Genomic DNA, 25758 nt, shown 5'->3' with positions numbered 1-25758 from the left:
ACAAACGTATTCATGTGATGTGGACTAAATTGAATTCTTCATCATCAAGGTTCTTTGAGAAAGAAAACGAAAATAAATCATGTCAGATTTTAGATCATGTCTTAGATCACACTGCGCATAAAAGCAAATTGATATTGTTCCACTTTTTACCTTTTTCTTTCAATTTAATGAAATTGTTCTTTTGCGATATACTCGCAGTAAATCAGGCTTTTAATAATTCTCAATAAAAAAAAAATCACAAAATATCAATTTAATAGAAACAAGTGTGTGAGCTTACATCAAATCTAGAAATGTGAAGTTCGGAATGAGTAACTATTATAATAACAATAATGGAGATAATTTTTGGCTTTTTTTATTTGTTTTCTCCCATTTTTATTAGAATCTTAAAATATTTTAAGACCTCTAGTTGTATAAGGGAGTGTTTGTAGAAATATGAAAAATGTGTAAACTTTAAAATAATAGATAATTTATGTATTGCAGTTTTCTTCATAAATATCACATGCAAAGCATTATAACGATAACTGTGTATTGTGAAATAACATGAAAAGAAATCATTCTCTTATCCTCTTCACGCCCATAGGATGTTCCATGCCGTTCTAACAGAGCTGGGCTTTAACGCTCTTAGTGAAGAAGTTGAAGCAGCACCAACTTAAAGTATTCCTGACGTTTCGGTCAGAACCTGACCTTAATCATGTTATGATAACATGATTAAGGTCAGGTTCTGACCGAAACGTTGTTGTTGTTTTTATATGTCTCTGATGCAATAAAAATATAAGGAATACTTTAAGTTGGTGCTGCTTCAACTTCTTCACTATACCTTTTGGGGTGAGTGCAAGGACCCCACTAGCGTGCACCTTTGGTCTGGTTGACGAGTGCTGGGTTTCTCTGTTCTTTCTTTAACGCTCTTAGGACGGCACAAAATGTTCTACCTTTTTTTGGTATCCTGCAGACTTCTCCTTTTGTTTAATGCAAAATTGGATCGGGGGAGCGTTCCCAGAATTGCAAGCAGTCCCCCATAATCCGATCCTGGCCTTTAAATAATTTTTCTAGCAAGTGTTTACCACCTGCCCCAGGCATGAAGGGGTTAAAAAAGAACTACTTATATTATTTGCTATGTAAATCTATACAGTTGTGGTCTAACTTTATGATTAGATTATTCTTCTTCAACACAAACAAAAAATGGTGCACCAATAGCAAACTCTTTTTTTTTCTTCAAGGCAACACACCAAAAGAAACTTAAAATTTACACTAGCATGTATAAAATACAGACATATAGACACAGACATACACACGTATCTGCACACACACACGCACATATATACATTTATACACATAAATACACACACATATATATATATATATATATATATATATATATATATATGATTGTCTTAGAAACAAATGATTAGAGCAACTGTAAATTGTGTATATTTGCATGTATAATGTTTAAAAGGTAAGATAAAGCAGAATTATTAGTTCCCTTTTAGTTTTAAAATGACTGTTTTAATTTTATCTTTTTTTTGTGCAGTGAAATTATCAGCTTGCTAAATGAAAGCACACACACAATTAAATTCATCTACTTAGATAATCTGGAGTCTCCTTGTGTTAGAAGCAGCTTTTTCGAATTGTTACTCTTGTGTTCAGGGGTGGACTGCGCAGTTGGGCAGATAGGACCTGGAACCAAAGGCTCGGCATCAAGGGGGCCCCGCTATCAGTATCACATGGGGGGCATCGCCCCCCTGCATAAACTAGTGTCTTCCTTTGTACCCCATCATCCTGATGCTGCTTCTGGTGTGCCACCTCTGCTCACAGCTGGTTTAATGTGCTAGTGCAGCACTACCAACTGCACCAGCAGTAAGTAAGCAGTTAATGGTGGGTGAAATGGGGCCCCTGACCCTGGAGTGGGGACCCTGTGTCTGAAAGGGGGGTATGTTGCTATGGGGGACCTGGAGTGTGGGGTCTGGCCATAGAGAGTGGTCTGTCGCTGTTGGGTCTTGCCCTGGAGGTTGGGGTCCTTATTGTGGGTGGAGTAGGGAGGCAGCCGGGTGAGGGAGGGGCATGGAGGGAGCACTTGCGATCAGAGTTGGTCTCAGTCCACCCCTGCTTGTGTTATTTAACACCTGTTATTATCGTGCAAAAACATTATACTTAAAGAAGGTAGGGCTAAAAGGTAACGCATTGTATTAAGCTGGGAATCTCAATGCAGTGTTGGGGTTTTTAAACGATTTAAATACATTTTTGTATCCCTTTAATTTTCTATAAGGACAGTGTCAGGTTGCTAAACCTACCTAACATAATGTTCTCTGGCTTGGCTATATTTTAGACATAAAAATAAACTATGTATAGAATTTAATGTAGTTATATGCTTTTTTGTGTTTTGGTAGGAGATGGCCAAGGCAGATTCTACCTGCACACCTGAAACTATGAACAGCGAAGACATGCTTTTTATGCTGTATACTTCCGGCAGCACTGGAAAGCCAAAGGGCATTGTACATACCCAGGCAGGTTATCTGCTCTATGCTGCCCTAACACACAAGGTACTGAGATTGTTTATGCAGATGTGAGTGTTTCTTCAACCAACATCTTTTTATACAATAATGCTAAAGTGTTTGTCCTATTTTCATTATTGATATTTATTTGTATAAATATACACACAAATATATAAATACAGAGCAAAAACTGGAGAGATGCAGATACCGCACACACACATGCACATACACACATATGAACTGATGCATGCACATGCGCGCGCGCACACACACACACACATGCACATACACACATATGAACTGATGCATGCACATGCGCGCGCGCACACACACATGCACATACACACATATGAACTGATGCATGCACATGCGGGCACACACACACACACATACTATGCTCTGCAAAATTATTAATATTTTATAAAAAGTGAAATTAATAAATATATATATATATATATATATATTTTATATATATATATATATATATATATATATATATATACACATATATATTTATTAAGTATGCATGAAATTTCTTTTTGAGCTGCTGTTTACAATGTTTACAGCTGACAATAAAGATTTTATACTAGATGTGAGTTATAACTTGATGGCAGCAACTTATTTATAGCGACTGCTTTGTAATACTGTTGCAAATCTATTAGTTACTGCTGTCACTGCCAGTTTCCTGCATCTAGCTACCTGCTTCCTGGTATTAATTTCTGCACCACTATTTTAACTGCAAGCCGCTAACAATACTGGTGGTGAGCCTGGCCATCAGCAGTCATAAGTGGTAATCAAATGATACAACTAAGAATACCTATGTTTTCTATATACTAGGTTACATTTATTTTAAGGAAACAGTTTTGATGTTAGGGGTTACATATAGGAAGTTGCAAAGGGGGGGGGGGGGGGGCCCGCTGTAAAAATGGACGCATATGAAAAATACATATGTCAGGGCTGTTTTCACGGCTGTTTAAAAAAAATGTTTTGTATAAGAACCCTGACATATGTATTTTTCATATGTGTCCCTTTTTAAAGCGGCAATATGGTCACCCTAATTAATAGGGGTTTTCCTTCTGTATTGCAGTTGCATAAGAGGGTTAAATAGTGATTTTGGAGAACTAGATAGGGTTAACTACAGTGAGAGGAGGTCACTGTTGTAAAATAGGTGTGATTGTTACAGTAGTTGGAGTTACTTGACAGCTGTTAACTTCATAGCAGAAGCTGTAAAGGGCCACAAACATGTAGTGTGAAATGCATTGTAAAGATCAAGTTTCTAAATAATAGTGGTGTGAATTTAAAGACATTACTAAAATTTAACTAATATTGAAATTATTTCCTGCTGCTAGATTTTTATAATAACTTACATAAGATTTTATACTTTATTCTCTTGGTATTCTTTGTTGAAAAGCATACCTGGGTAGGTTCAGAAGCAGCAATACGCTACTGGGAGCTAGCTGCTGATTAGTGGCACCACATATATGCCTCTTCTCATTGGCTCACCCGAGGTGTTCAGCTGATGCTCCCTCATCAAAAGATACAAAGAGAATTAAGAAAATCTGATAACAGAAATAAATTGGAAACCTGTTTAAAATGATATGCCATATCTGATTCACAAAATAAAAACTTTTAACAATGTATTTCAATTAAAAAAATGTATTGTTTTAGTATCTAGCAATTCTTGAAAAGGTTTTCCACGACTCAGTTATACTTTCTGCATCCTGTATTAAACATATATGCTACAAATGGAAAAATAATATTATTAACAATGTTAAGTTTATATTCAACTTTTTTAACAGTATGTGTTTGACTACAAACAAGGAGATGTATTTGGGTGCGTGGCAGACATTGGCTGGATTACAGGACACAGCTATGTTGTATATGGGCCACTATGTAACGGAGCCACTACTGTTCTGTTTGAAAGTACTCCAACTTACCCCGACCCAGGTGAATACATATTTTATATATATTGAATGAAAATATTGGTGTTTCCATTATATTTTTACCTGAGTTGTTCCTACAGTACTTAAAAATACATATGAATAATTTGTAGAATTATTTTATTTAATTTGTTTCAAGTTTAGAAAATAGATTGAGGAAAACACTTCTGTATTAGGGCAATATTCTATTTATTTTTACCCTCTACTTGTTTTAACTGAGCTTCACGAGTCTACCAGGAAATTGGTATATGTAGTGTAAATTGATAACAGCTGTCCATGGTGCTGAAACCTGATCAGTACATTCTGAGATCAAATAAAAATTAAAGGAGAGACTTACGAATCAAGATTATAAAGGTGTCTGTGGGATGAGACATATTTATTATCTGAGATCTAAAAAAAGAGTAAGAAATCACTACCTCATGATTTAAATTATAACTTGCAGTCCATATTAGTAACTGAAATAATTAGGCTATGTAGCTGGGGGAAAATCCTTGTTATAAATCAATAATAATATTTGCCAACCCTCACTCATTATCATATACACTTTTTCATCTGTTTGCGAGGATATTCATAGTATTTTATGGCAGCGAGCAGGTTACTGGTAGAAGATACGTTCACGCATTTCATAATCCTATAAATAAATTGCTTCACCTCCTATGATAATATTTAGAAATCATGAAAAATGCCCCTAAAAAACTAGGCATTTTATAAGTGAAACACACCCCATAATAAACCCACATTCACGTTTCATGTCTCAATACTCTAGATCTTTGAAAAAAACATATGAGATTAAATTGAATAGAAACATACAGTCTATGTATAAACAGATTTGTATACTCTGTTGTAAACTTTACATATCAATATACTGTTGTTACTACCAGTTCCGAAAGTTTATAACTGGAATGTGAATTAGTCATGTGTACTCACATTTTTGTTTTCTCAATAAAATTTTGATCACAAGCTTTTTATATATCTATTAAAGTCAGTACTGTGTAAATAAACAACTTCCTACGTTCCATAATTATACACCTGATGACATAATGTGTTATGTTACACAGATTTTAGATGTGACTTTTATTGGTGACTAGGCGATAAGCCTGCCCAGAGGGCAGTTTATATTTAAAAAATACAAACCCCCAAGCTAAAGTTACAAAAAATAAAAAAGTAAATTTACAGAAAAAAATAAACAAAGCTATCCAAAATAAAAAAATTAAACCTAAACTAATATCCCTATAAAAATACCCCCCCAAAATAAAAAAAAAACCCTAATCTAATATTAAACTACAAATAGCCCTTAAAAGGGCCTTTTGTAGGGCATTGCCCTAAGTTAAACAGCTCTTTTACCTCTAAAAAATACTTAGTTCCCCCTAACAGTAAAAACCCCCACCCACCAAACCCCCCAAAATAAAAAACCTAACACTAAAAAAAACTAAACTATCCATTGCCCCTAAAGGGGTATATGTATGGACATTGCCCTTAAAAGTGTAATCGGCTCTTTTTCAAGCCCAAAAAACCCTAATCTAAAAAAAACACTCCAAAAAATAAAATAAAAAAGCCTAAGCTAAGCCCCAAATAGGTACTCACTGTTCCTGAAGAAAGGCGGAGAAGCTCTTCTTCCAGACGGATCCATCATCTTCTATCTTCATCCCGAGTGAAGGCGGCACGAAGCGGAGGTGCGGAGTTCTGTTCCCGATGCCTGGATCCTCAGCGGCGGTCCTCGGTGGTGGCAGTGTTGCTCAGCAGCATGGAGGCTCCTCTTCATCCGATGTCCGTCGTAGACTGAAGATTGAATGCAAGGTACTACAATCAATTTGGGGTACCTTGCATTCCTATTGGCTGACATTTTGAAATCAGCCAATAGGATGAGAGCTACTGAAATCCTATTGGCTGTTCAAATCAGCCAATAAGATTTCAGTAGCGCTCATCCTATTGGCTGATTTCAAAATTTTAGCCAATAGGAATGCAAGGTACCCCAATAAATATAGGGTACGTTGCATTCAATCTTTAGTGTGCAACGGATGATCGCATGAAGAGGAGCCTCCACGCCGCTGAGGATCTATGCATCGTGAACACAGCTCCGCGCAGCCTTCACTCCGGATGAAGATATAAGATGATGGATCCGTCTGGAAGAAGATCTTCTCCGTCGGACTTCAGGAACAGTGAGTACCTATTTGGGGCTTAGGTTTAGGCTTTTTTATTTAAATTTTTGGGGTGTTTTTTTTTAGATTAGGGTTTTGGGGCTTGAAAAAGAGCTGATTGCCGTTTTAACGGCAGTAAAAGAGCTGAATTGGGGGGTTAGAAGGGTGGGGGGTTTACTGTTATGGGGGACTTAGTATTTTTTAGAGGTAAAAGAGCTGTTTAACTTATGGCGATGTCCTACAAAAGGCCCTTTTAAGGGCTATTGGTAGTTTAGATTAGGGGGCTTTTTATTTTAGGGGGGCTTTTTTATTTTCATAGGGATTAGGTATACTTTATTTTATTGTTTGTAATTTTAGATTATTTTTTTGTAATTTAATGTTAGGTTTTATTTGTATTTACACAATTATTTTTAGGTTTTATTCCAACCTTATTTAAATCACTTCCTACAAACATCCTTTACCAATTAACCATGAAATTCTCCAAAATGTTCTTAATGCCTTCCTAAACTCTTTTGGCTTTATACATTTTCCCAAAAGCTGTAAAATTATTCATCTTATTTTTTTATTTTATTTGTATCTCTATTGTTCTCCTGAATGGAAAAGCATGGAATCTGATATATTCAACAAATATTCTGAGGTTTAAAGGGACAGTTTACACCAAAATTGTTATTGTTTAAAAAGATAGATACCGCCTTTACTACCCCATTCCCAAGCTTTGCACAACCAACATTGTTATATTAATATACTTTATAACATTTAAACCTCTAAATTTCTGCCTCTTTCTAAGCCACTACAGACAGCCTATTGGAGTTGTGCATCACACTGCACTAATTGGCTAAAATGCAAGTCAATAGATAATAAATAAATATCCCTGAGATAAGGGCACTGTCTGCAGAGGGTTAGATACAATGTAATCAAAGAGGTAAAAACTATATTAATATAACCATCTTGGCTGTGTAAAACTGGGGAATGGGTAATAAAGAGATTATCTATCTTTTAAAACAATAAACATTTTGGAGTAGACTGTCCCTTTATTATAATTATTTATGAAGGCAGGAATATGGAGGATTGAGACCTAGGGGCCGATTTATTATGAGGCGGGCGGACATGATCCGCTGTAGCGGATCATGTCCGCACTACATCGCTAAATGCCATCAGCATAGTCTGTCGGCATTTAACATTGCACAAGCATTTCTAGTAAAATGCTTGTGCAATGCCGTCCCCTGCAGAATCGCGACCAATCGGCTGCTAGAAGGGGGGTGTCAATCATCCCGATCGTATCTGATTGAGATGATTGCTGTCTGCCACCTCAGAGGTGGCTGATGACCGCTGCTTCTTAACTTGTCTTTCAGGGGAACCTGAAACTATGGGGATAGATTGCAGCATCTACTGCTTGTTAAATCTACCCTAAGCATTAAATATATTTGTTTTGTTAGCAATGGAAAATGCAGGGGGGGGGTTTGCTTTTCAAATTCTCATTATGTTAATTTTTATTTAAAAATTAAATGCAAAATATAGATAAACCATCTGTGTGTGTATCTGTATCTATCTATCTATCTATCTATCTATCTATATATCTATCTATCTATATATATATAAATATTTTGAATATTTATAAACAATGAGATAAAAAAATCTCCTTTTAAAACAAAGAGATAAAAAATCCATCATTTTAAAAGATGTCATTGAACCCTGTGCAGGTCGATATTGGGAGACTGTAGAAAGGTTAAAGATTAACCAGTTTTATGGAGCACCAACTGCGATACGTCTTCTGCTTAAATATGGAGATGAATGGGTGCATAAATATAACAGATCTTCACTGAAAACGTTAGGATCAGGTATTGTTACTAATGCAGAAAATGTACAATACGACTTAATATATTTGTGAATTGTATTATTTTATTTGTATATAAAAACAAAAATAATAAAAGTTCATGAACAAGAACTGTGCAAATCTAGAGATAAAGAGACATGGTTTCTCTATATTCTCTATCAATTATAATATTTTAAAATGTATCACAAACCTTTGTTTTTGAAAAACTCAAGTTCCTGTGCTGAATGAATCAAATTTTTGTTTAAAGGAAGTTTGTTCCGTCAGCCAGTAAGCAGTAGAGTCCTGGGGCATTATCTTGTACTTCCTGTTAGTTTGTCCTTAAGTTTACGATAACTTTTATTTAAAGTGATACTAAACCCAATTTTTTTTCTTAAATGATTCAGATAGAACGTACAATTTTAAGCAACTTTCTAATTTACTCCTATTATCAAATGTTCTCCGTTCTCTTGTTATCTTTGTTTGAAAAGCAGGAATGTAAAGCTTAGGAGCCGGCCCATTTTTGGTTGAGAACTTGGGTTATGTGTTTGTAAATGTTGTCCTGTCTCTTACAAGTTTTATATTATTGTTTAATTTAAATTAACTGTATCCATCGACAACGCTGCGGAATATGATGGCGCTTCATAAATAAAGTATAATAATAATAACAATGCTTGCTTATTGGTGGCTACATGTCAGCCACCAATAAGTAAGCGCTATCCATGGTGCTGAACCTAAAATGGTCTGGCTACTAAGCTTTACATTCCTGCTTTTTAAATAAAGATAGCAAGAGAACAAAGTAAAATTGATAATAGGAGTAAATTAGAAAGTTGTTTTAAAATTGCATGCTCTATCTGAATCATGAAAGAAAAAAAATGTGGGTTTAGTGTCCCTTCAACCCTTTTCATGCAAAACATAGTTTTAATATGTTCAACTGTTGCTCTTTCATATACATGATACAAAAAAATAAGTAATATAACATTTGAGTAATATGTCCCTTTAAAATCCTTATTTTGAATATATAGTTTTGGCTGCCAGAATAGACTGCCACAAATTGCATTTTTATATTTAACTTAATACAAACCTTATTTAGGTTTTGAACTATTTTACAGAATAACATAGCAATCCCATTTCCATCAATACATTTTTATTGTTCTTGAATAAATATTGATATATATTTTGTGACTTTTTACTGAATGTTCCAGCCATATTTCTAAACAAGTTACAAATTCTTACACATCAAGTTAATGAAACCTCTGAAATATACATTTTCAGTGAGGAATTTCAGGTTAACAGAGTTTGCCCTCTGTAGGTCTGTCATAAAGCACACCCAGCCAGTAACAAGAATTCTGCTAGACCTTATGATAACAGAAACAGAATAAGTACATTAATAAACAACCCATTAACAGCTTGTTTTATGTATCACATGCTTTGAAAAATGTTGCCCTCGATAAACTTGCACTTGCAGTCATTCCTCTTCATTTACATTGTGTGTAATGCCTTTACTGATAGTTTTTCTCTTCCTGTCTTCCCAGTTGGTGAGCCAATAAACCATGAGGCTTGGGAATGGTTTAATAATGTTGTTGGAGAGAAGAGATGCACACTTGTGGATACCTGGTGGCAGACAGGTAAAGTAAGCCTATGGTTAGAAAGAGCTACCATATCATGTAAAAGCTTTAACTGTAGTGAAAAACAAAACAAGCCTCGCTATTTGTCACTTTTTAGATCTTCAAGTCTCAATATTTGTCACTTTAATAGACCTTGTCTATTTTCAACATGAATTCCCTTAGCAGATGTTTACCTACTTAGAAATCTTACCCATGATTATTAGTGATAAAAGTGTGGCCAGATTTACTTAGGATGAGCCCAGACAAACACTTCTTCACTGTCATCCATATAACTTTCTCCGTTCTCCATTACTCCTCTCTCCAACTGATGGCATTTCCATGTCTGTGTAAATAGGATGACCTGACTATCAGCTGGGCAGCAAATGCACTCTGTATATTTGTTTTCTTTCATTTTTTAATTGTTTTTCACAAAATTCCCTTGGTCCAAAAGTAAGCTCCTTTATTGTCCTTTAGAATGAAAGCCCACAAACCTGCCTATTGTATAGGGCTATTCATGGGTAGCTACAATCTGCAGTTGTGTTTTTTTTATAGTCATTGTAACAAATCATAATATTTTGGAATTTTATTTTTATTCCCTTTCAAGTGCGAATGCATGATTCTTTAGAACCTGGAGGTACAACAGGATGCCTTATCATTCACTTTCATAGGTTTCCAATTGTAGTGATATAGTGCCAGATTACGAGTGACTAACAGTGAGAGCGATATCATGTTTATCGCGGCTGTTTGCACGCCTTGGAGGTAGCGCTTGTATTACAAGTTGAAAGTAAATGCAATTGCTTGAGCACAATTGAATTTAACGCTCGGCAGAATAACGTGACCTCAGGGCTCTGATTAGCTGTTTCACGAAACAAAAAAATGTCACAAAACACATCAAAAATACATTTAAAAGTACAGTTACACTCATAACACCATCTAGTACAAATTATTATAAAAAATATATTGCACAAAAAAGTTATATGGGCTCAAAGATATGATGTCTCAGGGCAGGTCTTAAAGCATATTTATACACTATTCATATTTAATAAAGTGTTATATTGTGTATTTACTGTCAATATTTGACATTCCAATGTTCTGCACATAGCAGAATGTTATAAGTATTTATAAATATATATATCTGTATATATTTATACCTATATATAATCATGCATATATATATATATATATATATATGTATAGATATATATTGTACCAAAATACCATCAGATATATTATGTAGAAATATTTATTTATGAATAAACAGAATATATTCTGCTATGTGCAGAACATTGGAATGTGAAATATTCATGTTTTCTTGTCAAATTAGAGCACATGAGAATATGCGATTGGGTTTGCATGCGAGTAGGGTTTTTTTCCACTTTTTTTGCTCCTTTGACTTCCATGGGGGAATAGGTTATCGTGCCTGACATTTTAAGTTTGTCTTATGTCCTAAGTATTTATAAAAATAGATATTGCTATTTATATATATATATCTGTATATATCTATATCTATTCATATATATATATAATTATAGATATCTATTGTACCAAAAAATCATCAGCTATATGTAGAAATATGTATTTATGAAGATGTAGAACATATTCTGCTATGTTAAGAACACTAAAATGTTAAATATTCATATTTTCATGTCAGGTTAGCACACTTGAGAATATGCGATCGGGTTTGCATGCCAGTAGGGTTTTTTTCTAACTTTTTTGCTCCATTGACTTCTATGGGAGAATATGTTAACGCGGACGCAATATTCTAACTTTGGCTTTTTGCACACATTGGGTTAGCGCATGAGTGACAACTTTTTACTTTCAACTTGTAATACGAGCGCTACCCAACGTGCGCAAAAAGTATACTTCTAGTGGAGTTAGCGCGTAAGCAGGAGCCATAGATGGCGCTCTACTCATAATCTGGCCCATAATGTGCAATGTATAGATGAGTGTACTTAGATGTATATTGGGATACTTCCTTACTAGCCTGGGAATGAGCTCACCACTGACCATTTAAGTGAAGAACACCAGCAAACAAAGTCTTACACAGAATTCTATGTCCCATTCAGCCCCTTTGTGACCTTTTGTCCCCAGACATGGCCTCCGGCACTCTGTTGTGGCTGAATGGTTTGTGAGTTTTTTTATATAAAACTTTTATATATAAAATATTCCGTTACTTGTAATGAAACAACTTTACAATATACTTTCATTATTTTTTCTGCCCGCTTTTCATGTAATTTTGAGGATTTTCTTAGAACTCAAAATGCACCTGCTGACTACTCAAGACTAATCCTGCAAAACTGAAAACAACTGCAAAACAATGTATTGTTTATTATGCTAGAATTATGACCATGTTGTCTGCTGACTAAAGTCCACATTCCAAATAAGGCAAAGGGGCGGAGTTTGCCTATTGAAAAACAATTGCAGTAAAAAGCATGTTAAAATGTTTTAAAAATGTTTAGACTTGGCCTGTATGTTATTGTATAGCAATACAACAGAAATATCTTTCAATTACAAGGTGTTTACTGTCCCTTTAAAGACTGTTAGTTTATGATTTCAGTGAAATATTTTGGACATTTCAACAGATTCATTGTAAATTTACTCAACTATTTGAAATTATTAACAAACTTCATAAATTAATAGCAACCATTATGTAGTCATTATCAATGCTAAATTTATTATCTATCAAGTTGTACCTTCACTCAGGTTGCTTATGCTTAGCTTCAATACAAGGTTATAGCTTTTTTTATGTGTGCGTGTTTAAAAGGATATAAAACAGCCTGTTTCAGTGTTGTAATAAAAAGCACTAAGCAGTGGGTAATACTTCATCACTGCAATTTGTATTATTCATACTTTTAAAGGGATTTTACCCTTTATTACTTTTTTGTTTTAAAACTTCATTTGTGCAGTATCTATTACTTCCTGTCACAAACCCTCAAGAGGTCTGTAGTCTCTACAGGAAGGTAAAGGAAGAGTTACCCTTTGTAAGTGGTTGCTAACAGACTTGCTTCAGTTTCTTGCCCATGCTCAGTAGAGGCCTTTTGCTGCCAAAATCCCATGACAGGAAGCAATAGTAGAACTTAAGTTCTATAATGGTAGCTCCCTTTATCTCTCTGCAGGCAATGTGGCACAAAGTTAAATAATGATATCTATGTTGTGTTTATGTTTTCTCTAATAAGTTGATTTCTTTATTATTGGTTGCTCTACTCTTTGCAAAGATTTGCTAAATTGGCATTCAGTAAAACTGGATCTCAAAATAAATTCCTGAGAACATAAAATTATATCTGATATCAATGTGTCACATTTTGGTGTATGGCTAATAATATTTTCATGTTGCAGCTGGGGTGTATGTTTGTATGGTACAAAATGGCTGGTCAGCACTGGTATAGAGCTTGCTTTGCAAATAGTCCCATCACAAGATCCCTTTAAAAGCCTGATGGTATGTAGTACCCATGTACATAAACACATATAAAGTGTTTCCTTAATAGGGTTGGTATGTACATTTGCCATTAGTCTATGTCTCTATAGGTCTATGAAAGGGCAGCATACCGGCCTACATTCCTAGACGCTAGGAAGTTTGCAAATGACCTTCATTGTAAGACGAAGCCATACTGGAACCACATTGAGCATCAATCTTTTCCAGCGTTGCGTTAGTGGACATACCATTTGCAGTTAAAGGGCTAGATTAAAAGTGCAAATGCAGGCTGCATTATCTTGTGCTGTGCCTCATGCAAAGAGTATTGCCCAATCTGGTTCTACAAGTGGATGGCATGGCAGATTTAATAGGACAATAAAGCCAAAATTTAACTTTCATAATTCAAATAGAGCACTTTTAAATTCACTTCCTTTCTCAGATGTACTTTGTTTTTTTGGTATCCTTTATTGAAAAGCTTATGTACATATCCTCATCAGTAGCAACACACTACTGAGAGTTGGTTGGTGTTTGGTGGCTACACACATTTGTCTCTTGTCATTGGCTCACCAGATGAGTTCAGCTAGCTACCAGGAATGCATTGCTGCTCTGAAGCTGATTTTAAAGGGATAGTAAACAACAAAAATGGTATTGTTTAAAAAGATGGATAATGCCTTTATTTGCCATGCCACAGTTTTCCATAACCAATACTGTTATATTAATATACTTTTACCTCTGTCATTACCTTGTATCTAAGCATCTGCAGACTGTCCCATTAACTCAGTGCTTTTTACAAACTTGCATTTTTAGCCAATCAGTGCTGGCTCCTGCATAATTCCATGGGAGTGAGCACAATGTTATCTATATGGCACACATAAACTACCACTGTCTAGATGTGAAAAATGAATACAATTCAATGAGATAAGAGGTGGCATTCAAGGTCTTAGAAATCAGTATATAAGCCTACCTAAGTTTAGCCTTCAACAGAGAATACCAAGAGAACAAAGCAAATTTGATGATAAAAGTAAATTGAAAAGTTGTTTAAAATGGCATATGTGAATCATGAAAGTTTAATTTTGACTTTACTGTCCCTTTAATGCATTTAGATTCTATATACAGCAGTACATTTAGGATTTTTTCATTTACAAATTCTGATTGTGCTTCTGTGTAACAAATTAGGATCATACGTTGCATATTTTGTGTATATTTTTTTCATAAATTGCACTCACTTTGTATTTTTCCTATGTGAAATAAATCTGTCCATTTCAGAAAGTGGGAGGTACAGAGAAGTTCATTGTGCTGGATAGGGGAATTCCAGTGTGTGTATGATGCTCTCTTAGATATTCTGTTAGCATGTTACACCTACAGTTCTCACTAATTTTTCTCGCTAGCTGTATTCAGATGAAGTTCACAATACACTTTAACCGACAGAAAAGAAATGTATAATAACTAGAAGCAAATACAATCTAAACTGTAGTAAAACAACATAGTTATATACCAGCAATAGTACAATAATAAAATCATCTAACATATTAGAACAATTTCTTTCGGCACTTACATATCCCTTTAACACATTTTTTAAAATACTACCAGTTTAAAGTATGTCCATGCTTGTAATTGACTTTAAAGAAATTATTTGATCAGGATAGTTAGCCAGTAGTCATTTATTCTTTCCTGATATGAAATTAAATTGGATATTGTTTTCACTGGAATATTTCTTTCCTTCCTCTGGATCAATATAAATACAGACAACACAATAAAATCTGTATCACTTAATTTGATAAACAGTTGCGTCATTTTTATATTACTTAACACTGGGGTCAATTTATCAGGCTTATAAGAAAGGAGCAGTCATTCAATAATACACATATGACGTAGATATATTACATTGATCTAGAGTTTAGAATTCAGTACAAAGTTTGCAAAAGATAGTGGCATTTAGTTGCAGTGTTTACTACATGTATAAAATGGCACATCCCAAGCATGATCCATATATTGAAAATAACTGTCCTTTTTCCCCCTATGTATTTACTTTTTGCATATCCCTCTGCTACAAATACATTGAAATAAATAATATTAGTTCAACCTAGGCTTCTATCCATTATCCAATATTCTCTGCTGAGGCCAATCATGGACAGCAAGAAATGAGTCACTTACATGTGCAAACAATGGCTGTGTATACAAGCCTTTCTGCACGAATTAAGAAAAAAATTACATGAAAGGAGGCATAGTTATTTTTTTCCTATTACAGATAATTAAAAAAGGTATATTAAATCCTCAAAGTATTTAGATTCCATTTAAGGATTGTAACATGGCTCATTGGAATGCATAATTAAATAATTACCAGAGAAATGTTTCACCATTTTCATAAGTTTATTGATTACACATTTGCCATGATACTTGATAAAAATGTATGCCTTGACTCATAACATATTTTTATTATTATTATTTATTTATAAAGCGCCAACAGATTTGGCAGCGCTGCCCATGGGTACAAAGATAAAAGTACAACGGAGAAACAATACAATAAAAGATACAATTTTACAGACAAATACAGGGGGAATTGAGGGCCCTATTCCCGTGGGAACTTACAATCTAGATGGGTTGGAGGATGGGAAACAAGAGGCGGGGACTGCAAAGGTGAGAATGGTATTAGTGAGGAGATAGATGAGGGCAACTGTTAGGTAAGGGAAGTTAGTTTGTTAATTAGTTGGGCGATAAGCTTCCCTGAACAAAAAGGTCTTTAGGGAACGTTTAAAGGAGAGGTTAGGGGCAAGTCTGACAGCTCGAGGAAGTGCGTTCCAGAGGGTTGGTGCCCCACGAGAGAAGTCCTGTAGCCTAGCGTGAGAGGAGGTGATGGTAGAGGACGCGAGAAGCAGGTCATTGTTGTATCTTAGGGGGCGGACTGGAGTATATTTGTTGATGAGTGAGGTGCAGCAGAAACAGAGCATCAAGAGAGTTGGATTAGCCTGGCAGATGCATTTGCAGATGCATTTTATATAACCGTGTTCTGCACTTCCACTTCTAACAGGAACTGAAAAGCACACAATTGTCAGAATGAAATGACAGGAACAAAATAAATAATGATAGTATATTGCAAAGTATTATATATATATATATATATATATATATATATATATATATATACTGTGTGTATATATATATATATATAATGTCTCTAATGAATTAATTATTTTTGTAAGCAGAGTGAGGATATGTAATTTTGGGTGGTCAGCCTCATTGTTAATCATCTTGATGTGCACATTAAATTATGTTTATACTTCATTTAACACCATCTAGAGACCTTTTATGTAGGAATTTAATGAATGTATACATTTTCATTGAAAATGGGCTAAGTATAGTGAGCATTACCCATCACTGTCTTACAAGGGACTCACTGTACCAACTACAGCTGAGCTTCACTTAAGGAGATTTAAAACGATTAAGTTATGATAATTAGTGTGGTCTCATTTGCATGTACACAATCAAATTAATTTGAGGAGATTTGTTTAATTATTTTACATTTATTAAGTGGTGGTCATAGGAAACAACATCACAAGAATTACAAAAAATAAATACATATTGAATTATTATATTTCTTAAGTTTTCCTTAGGTTTGCAGTGAGTTATATGGGTAAAGCACAGCTGGGTAAATATATAAACAGTCCAATTAAGCCTGATAATATAGATGGCACAAATCTCTCATTCTAATTCTGATCTCTAAAGGATGAAGATGATTAAGACTAGTGGCTTGGGAGAAACATAATCTTAGAATGCAGATAATGGGCAGGATATCCTAATGCTGTGTAATAAAAGTAATTTAGTCTTGAAAAGCTCTTTATACATTCACTTTACTTCTTAACCTATAAATCTTTATGGGGATAGATGAGTCTACATCACCATGGTTTGCCTAATTGTCAGAAATAGCTTCTTACAATTCAGAACAGCATTTTAACATCTAGACATGGCAGTGAAGGTTTTCTGTGCATTCAAGCTACAGATACAAATATGCTTTCAAATAAGCAACTTAAATGCACAAACTAATTAAGATTAGTGACTTGTTTTAGCAATATTAGTTATTTTTATTAAATATAGGGTTATTTAATTCCTTATGTCAACATACCTGCACACTGCAAGTTTTATCCCTCTAGGACAGAGGTGACAAACATTTTTGAAAGTGTGCGCTTAAATTGATGTTAATCTATTAAAATTTTTCTAAAATGACCACGGTAACTCTTGTTCATTTTTACATTAAAGAACCGCTATGGGCTAGATTACAAGTGGCACAGTATTTTTTTTTCCCGATCGCGAAAACTCTGGTAAACTTAAGCTTTTTGCACAAGTCGGGTTGCGTTCGTATTACAAGCGCCAAAAAAACATATTTTTACGCAAAAATCCTAACTTAAGTTTGTGTGCGGTGCATGTATTCCCTCATAGAAATCAATAGAAAAAAAATAGATCGCATTTTTGCATCCCCTATAGAAGTCAATAGAGAAAAAAAAATTTGAACATAAATAAATAAAACCCATCTCACAAATAACATAGCATATTCGCATTAGCAAATGTAAAATATTTACAGTAAATACATAGTTAAAATCTTTATTAAATATGAAATAAAAATGTTTTATGATGTTTTCATCTACTTAATGGCAAAGGGCTCTAATGCACTTATTTTTATACTGTATATGTCTTTATGTGTGTACATATATATTTATGTGTTTATGTGTGTATATTTATATTGAAGTGTAAATCGTGATTTTGCTCAACTTGTAATATGAGCGCAATTAAAAATGCTTGCAAAAAGACAATATTGCTTGCGCAAAACATAGTGGGCAGTTATATGGAGTCAGTTTTATTTACTGAACTTTCTCTAAATATTGGTGTGACATTGATTACTTTGCTAAAATGAATCTGCAGTATGAAGTTCGGTGGTTTTTTTATGTTTTTCTCTTTATTGGCTTATAAAGTCTTACGCCTAGATTTAGAGTTCTGAGGTAGCCGTCAAAAGCAGCATTAAGGGCTCCTAATGCTGCTTTTGGCCGCCCGCAGGTATTTAGAGTCGTATAGGTAAAGGTCTAACGTTCACTTTCAATCCGCGACTTTTCCATACCGCAGATCCCCTTACGCCAATTGCGTATCCTGTCTTTTCAATGGGATCTTCCTAATGCCGGTATTTAGAGTCTTGGCTGAAGTGATCGTTGCACCTCTACCGACAAAACTCCTAACGCCCATGGAAAGGCTGTAGTTAAGAGCTTTCAAGTTCAATCCGATAGGCTGTCAAGTTCAATCCGATAGGCTGATCCAATCAGCCAATCAGATTGAGCTTGCATTCTATTGGCTGTTCCGATCAGCCAATGGAATGCGAGCTCAATCTGATTGGCTGATTGGATCAGCCAATCGGATTGAACTTGAATCTGAATGGCTGATTCAATCAGCCAATCAGATTTTTCCTACCTTAATTCCGATTGGCTGATAGGATCCTATCAGCCAATCAGAATTCAAGGGACGCCATCTTGGATGACATCACTTAAAGGAACCTTCATTCGTCGGGTAGTCGTCAGGGAAGGAGGATGTTCCGCGCCGGAGGTCTTGAAGATGGAGCCACTCCTCGTCGGATGGATGAAGATAGAAGATGCCGCTTGGATGAAGATGTGTGCCGGTCCGGATGTCCTCTTCTGCCCGGATAGGATGAAGACTTCTGCCGGTCTGGATGTCCTCTTCTGGTTTAATTGTAACTTAGGGTAGGATTTATTTTACAGGTAATTTTGTAATTATTTTAACTAGGTAGCTATTAAATAGTATTTAATTTAGGGGGGTGTTAGGGTTAGACTTAGCTTTAGGGGTTAATACATTTATTAGAGTAGCGGCGAGGTCCGTTCGGCAGATTAGGGGTTAATACTTGAAGTTAGGTGGTGGCGATGTTAGGGAGGGCAGATTAGGGGTTAATACTATTTATTCTAGGGTTTGCGAGGCGGGAGTGTGGCGGTTTAGGGGTTAATACATTTATTATAGTGGCGGCGAGGTCCGGTCGGCAGATTAGGGTTAATAAGTGTAGGTAAGGTAGCAGCGACGTTGGGGGGGGCAGATTAGGGGGTAATAAATATAATATAGGGGTCGGTGGTGTTAGGGGCAGCAGATTAGGGGTTCATAGGTATAATGTAGGTTGTGGCGGTGTACGGAGCGGCAGATTAGGGGTTAAGAATAATATGCAGGGGTCAGCGATAGCGGGGGCGGCAGATTAGGGGTTAATAAGTGTAAGGTTAGGGGTGTTTAGACTCGGGGTTCATGTTAGGGTGTTAGGTGCAGACTTGGAAAGTGTTTCCCCATAGGAAACAATGGGGCTGCGTTAGGAGCTCAACGCTGCTTTTTTGCAGGTGTTAGGATTTTTTTCAGCCCAAACTGCCCCATTGTTTCCTATGGGGGAATCGTGCACGAGCACGTTTTTCCAGCTAGCCGCTACCGTAAGCAACGCTGGTATTGAGAGTTGAAGTGGCGGTAAATATGCCTTTACGCTTCCTTTTTGGAGCATAACGCAGCCCTTCAGAGAACTCTAAATACCAGCGTTGTTTGGAAGCAGCGCTAGAAAAAAAAGACGCGTAGCTAACGCACCCCTTCGGCCGCAAAACTCTAAATCTAGGCGTTAGTATTTGTGTCCTGTTGACTAAAACATGCAAAATAATGTAATCTCAAATTTTATAGTTAGTAACAAAAAAACTTAAGCTCTTACTTAGAAATTAGAAATTACATTTTAATATTTTATAATTACCTGTACAACAAATAAACAAAGAAATAACAATATTTCTATTATCATTTAATACAAGGTTATGCTTCATCATAAATATCTTGAGGTGGGTTTTATCTGTACATACACTACCATATAGATATATAATTGTGTCTTAGTTTTAATTGTACACAGATTATTAAGTATAACTCTCATATTTGTAATCATTTTATGGCATTTTACACACTGTTTCAGAAACCGGTGGAATCTGCATCTCTCCACGCCCATCTGAAGAAGATGCTGAGGTCATTCCAGCGATGGCTATGAGGCCATTTTTTGGAATTCAACCTATACTTGTAGATGAAAATGTGAGTTCAGTATTCAAACACAGCAAATTAAAACAGAGTATTAATTTAACGTACTAAGGTCAAATTAAGGTCCTCTAAGTAATATAGCCATTGAATTAGTCAAATTAAAGTAAAGAAGCTTTTCTTAAAGCGAAGATTGAAATTATACTGTGATGATTGAGTATTTAGGAATGTATGTGTATGCAAATTTTAAAAAGGGGCATGGCCTTCAAAATTAAACATTCATGATTTCTTACTATTAGATTTACCAATTACTCTATCCATAAGAGTAAACTGAAGTAAGTTCAGGAGTGTGCACTAGTGTTGAGCACTATTTTACCAACATCGGCCTAGTTTCCACTGAGGTAAAACTTGGGGTAACATACAAATTCTTTATAGACGTCAATGGAAATAAATGTTTTTACCAATAGTTTACAAACTTTACCACTTCAATGGAAACTGCAGCATGGCCGGTATTTTTAAATAAAATAAAGATTAAATATAGAATTAAAGATTATATTATGGTCAAACTAATTCTATTTTTCTATTTGAATCTAATTATAAGCAAATAACTAATCCTTGTCCCCCCCCCCCCCCCTTTGCGTAAACGTCACGGCCTGGGGGAAACAAGGATTGGTTCTTTTACGAATCGTCATCTGTCAATCAATTTGACAAAATGGCGTAAAGAAGAGCTGCGCTTATCGTCGCAGCGGTAAATAGGTAAAAATTCTGCAAAATATATACATATAAAAGATTTCATGAATTAAACCCTTGTTAATTTTTAAAAGTCTATCCAATGTCGTTGGGCACTATTAGTAACTTGACATTCACTTTAAAGCATTGAAGAAAGAATGATCAAATACTAATTCTTGGAAGACAATTATTATTGTGGGCAACATTGAAGGGATACTAAACCGATATTATTTCTTTCATGATTCAGATAGAGCATGCAATTTTAAGCAACTTACATTCTTGCTTTTTAAATAAAGATAGCAATCAAATGATGAAAAATTGATAATAGGAGTAAATTAGAAAGTTGCTTAAAATTGCATGCTCTATCTGAATCATAAAAGTAAAAATTTGGGTTCAGTGTCCCTTTAATCATAAAAACACATAATTTGATTTTTTTAACCGTATGTTTTAATTTTTAGGGTAGAAGTATACAGGGAGGGGATGTTTCTGGAGCATTATGTATTGCACAACCATGGCCTGGCATGGCCCGAACTATATTTGGAGATCATCAGAGATTTGTTGATGCTTACTTCAAAACATATCCAGGTACAATTTGTAATTACTGTTATACCAGGAAGCACAAAATAAGGTTATGTATTTCTGGATTTTCCTTTTTTTATTTTATAGGCCTACAATGTTTAGCTTGTTGTATTTTAGTTTATTTAACTACCAGCAACACAGTATAAACGTTCTTTACAACTGTTCTGTGTTTATGGGTTGTCACTAGGGATGGGCGAATGTTTCACAACATTTGAAAAATGAAACGAATTTAAACTAATTTGTTTGGTCATTTTGAATTGCTAATGTTTGTACAACATTCTAACATTTGTTTCATGTAATAGTATTTCTATTGCTCTCTTTGAATGTAATATTCGATTAAAATTTTTCTAATAATTTGATTTGAAATTAAGCAATATTGAAATTTGAAAAATTTGAATTTATATATTTGCAATATTATTTTTAATGTTTTCTTTAAATGTAAAATTCAAATTATGCAATGTCAGTATATACCAGGGTTATAATACAATTTATTTGTTATTATTCTTTAAAACAAACCACCAATTAAAATGTATATACGAAACAATTGAAATTAATATTTATTACTAAATTCTTGAGATTAGTTAAATTTATAAACATATTGAAATATATTATATATATATATAAGTAGAGACTAGCTTTGAATCAATTATAGACGCTTATTCCATTACAACATGCTATACAGCAAATCATAAAAAAAATATACCTTTAAAATTAACCTTACTCACAATGAATCACATTAAAATACCACAATAAAATACCAGAATATGGACCGCTAACTTCACAGTGTTTAGATAAACAATATACCAAGATACTTCACCCAAATCTTACTGGATTTCAATAAATTTAAGATAACTTTCAGACAAGTATAATTAAGTTATTTAGCCCACAAATGATTCTATATAACTTAAATTAAAAACACCAGAAATTGTATGTCTTATTACTGCAAACAGCCAATTTATATGCCAATATGTCTGAACTGAAATTACCTCTTATTTAGCTAGAAGGCAAATTCTAAAATATATATATAGCAATAGCTGTAATTAATTTATGATATTAAAATACAATTTTTTTCTAAACATTAATATTTAATACCAGTATACTTACTACCCTTGGTCTAATTAATATTAAATATAAAAATAAATTCTCCTTTAAAATCACAACTACGATATAACTATAATTTTAGAATACCATTGATTTAAATATTAAAAATATAGAGTAGCCATATATGTTACCACATAACCAAATGAGTGTTCTGCTTCCAGAATTTCTTGTGGATAATCTAAGAAGGGTTTATCCACTATGTGCAAAGGTACAGGCCTCAAAACTGTTATCTTCCTTTGTTCAAGAAAGTGTCCCAAAATGGCAGAGAGTATACTTGGCACAAAGCCTGTGTATTTTCCTCTCCAAAACTTATGCTTATTTGAGTCTGTCTCCTCTGTCTACTGTGTGTGGGTGCTTATCAAAGATATAGCCCCTCCTTCTTTTTTTCTAATCAGAGCCACAAGATTTTGATAGGCCCTTTACGGAGCTTGTCCCTGATTGGTTATTTGGGAGACACCTCCCTGATTGGCTTATTTGGATTTGCATAGGTTTTAAACAGTCAACTCGTTTGGCTGTCATACCAGTTTTAATCCACGAGGGGGCAGCAGATAACCAGAAATGCAGTCTCCCTTTCAATACTGCTACAGCTTAATATCTCACCGTAAATGTTTATTCAATATACTTTCATTTCCAGTAATAACAAACCACATGTTCCATGTGTATTGGATTATGCCATACTATTTACCCTGAGTATTTCAAGATTAAACATGAATATACTCCACTTATAATATATTAAAAATGCATTTAAAAATCATATCTTCTATGAAAAGATTTAAAAAGACTGTAATACCTTCATCATGGACTCAATTACTTTCTCAGTTATCTTCTTAATATCACATACATACCTTGAGATCAGCAATCAGATGTAATTTCACATAATTATATCTATACTGGACTATTATCCCATATTAATATAAATATTGCATATCTGTACATCTTTTGCTGAGTGTATAAAAACATATGATACAATCCACAGCACTAATTACATATACACCTATTAGATGCCTGAAAAATATAAGAATATGTTATCCATTTTGAAACAAGTTGATTAAACATTTTATATTTAAGTTATCAAATATTTATCTAATATGTTACTGATAGGCCTTTATTCTTAGATCCACAAATACACATTTATACAATTTGTTTGGAAAGTCTGAGGTATACATTAATTTATTTAAGAACTATGTAGATAATTTGTTATCAAAAATACATAGGTTAAGATATTTTGAAAATCTTGATTCTTAGGCCTTCAACTTCCCATATATTATCTGTAACATGAGTTCAGATTCTTTGTGTATCTAAAACTCAGCATGGCAAAATTTAACACTTAGACGATAAGGGCCATTTCCCCTGAGTATGTTTGTGTATTTCATTATCAGTTCAGACTGAGCAACTGTTCTCTACAGGGGTTCCTGTGATCTAAGTAATGAATTTCTTAGGCTAAATTAATTTAGAGATCTCAATCTGGGAAGGCTATCCAACAATAATTCATTAGAAGTTACCTCTCTTCTGAGACCGTGATCAAAGGCTCTTTAGATGTGACATTATCTCTTATAGTTTGGGACCAATGTTTGTTTTTCTTTAGAAGTCCTGTCTATTTCTTTTGTTCTACAAGTCTGTAGTTGAGAACAAAAGAGAGGGGCTGATACCACCCATTTGAGTGTTCGTTCACAATGCAGTTAAATCAATTCATAGTAGATATTAAGCTAAATGAGATATTAAATTATGTAATATCCAATACCACTCAGCCATACCCTGACAGCAATATTCAAAATAGAAACATTTGAATTGATATATTTGTATCAATTTACTAAATTCCCTACCACATGAACCACTGAAATTCTGAAAAGTATTTGTTAAATTGAATGTTACATTTGAAATTTGGAATGTGGATATTCGTTTTAATTATGAACATTCGAAATTGAAAGTGACATTCAAAAACTGTAAATAGCATTCGATTATAGAATATTTAAGAACAATGGTTCTTATCAATATTCGATTATGTAAATCAAATTTCTACAATAACATTCAAATTCAAATATAAACACATTTGCCCATCCCTATTTGCCACTTATACAGTTGCATATCTAATATTACTTTTTTTACTCTTGTTCTCAATCATTCCTTGACTTTCCTGATATGTTAAAGGGACAGTCAAGTCCAAAAAAAACTTTCATGATTCAAATTTTGCTTTGTTCTCTTGGTATTCTCAGTTGAAAGCTAAACCTAGGCGGTTTATATGCTAATTTCTAAGTCCTTGAAGGCCACCTCTAATCTGAAAGCATTTTGACAGGTTTTTTTTACCACTAGAGGGCATTAGTTTATGTGTTTTACATAGATAACTGAGGATAGAGCACTGATTGGCTAAAATGCAAGTCTGTCAAATGAACTGAAAAAAGGGGACAGTCTGCAGAGGCTAAGATACAATTACAGAGGTAAAAAGTATATTATTATAACTGTGTTTGTTATGCAAAACTGGGGAATTGGTAATAAAGGGATTATCTACCTTTTTAAACAACAACAATTCTGGTGTTGACTGTCCCTTTAAGACCTGGGGTGGAAATGCTTTTTCAGACTGTACATCAGCTCTATGAGCACTATTGGCTTTGCTTTCGTGGAATCCTTTTTTGAGTATTTTTAAGTAGGTTCAGGAGCATGCATGTGTATTTAGCATTCATTAGCAGCAGTGTTTGCAACAATTTATAACATCACTAGACACACTGTTGTAAGCACTGATACCAATTATTGTGCTAAAGACTTGTGTACACTCCAGGACGTATGAGCCAAGCTAAGTTTGCTCTTTAACAAAGGATACCAAGAGAACTACGCATAAAGATAATAGTAAATTGGAAAGTAGTTTTGTTTTTTAAATGTGTGTTCTGTCTAAACCATGAACGTTTAAATCTGACTTTACTATCTCTTTC

The 25758-nt window shown here is 34.3% G+C and overlaps 1 protein-coding gene across 1 annotated transcript in view; it reads left to right on the top strand.

Annotated features, from left to right (window-relative positions):
* Positions 1-25758, top strand: part of ACSS1 (acyl-CoA synthetase short chain family member 1) — a 275687-nt gene that overhangs the window by 185859 nt on the left and 64070 nt on the right. Inside the window, exons 5-10 of the mRNA XM_053711973.1 lie at positions 2385-2537; positions 4289-4436; positions 8268-8405; positions 9913-10005; positions 20370-20482; positions 21613-21739. Of these exons, the coding sequence (XP_053567948.1) occupies positions 2385-2537; positions 4289-4436; positions 8268-8405; positions 9913-10005; positions 20370-20482; positions 21613-21739 (772 nt within the window). The remainder of the gene's footprint in view (positions 1-2384; positions 2538-4288; positions 4437-8267; positions 8406-9912; positions 10006-20369; positions 20483-21612; positions 21740-25758) is intronic.

The sequence above is a fragment of the Bombina bombina genome, chromosome 4 (assembly GCF_027579735.1).
Source record: "Bombina bombina isolate aBomBom1 chromosome 4, aBomBom1.pri, whole genome shotgun sequence".
NCBI classification, from domain to species: Eukaryota; Metazoa; Chordata; class Amphibia; order Anura; family Bombinatoridae; genus Bombina; species Bombina bombina.
This window is presented reverse-complemented; position numbering and strand designations above follow the sequence as displayed.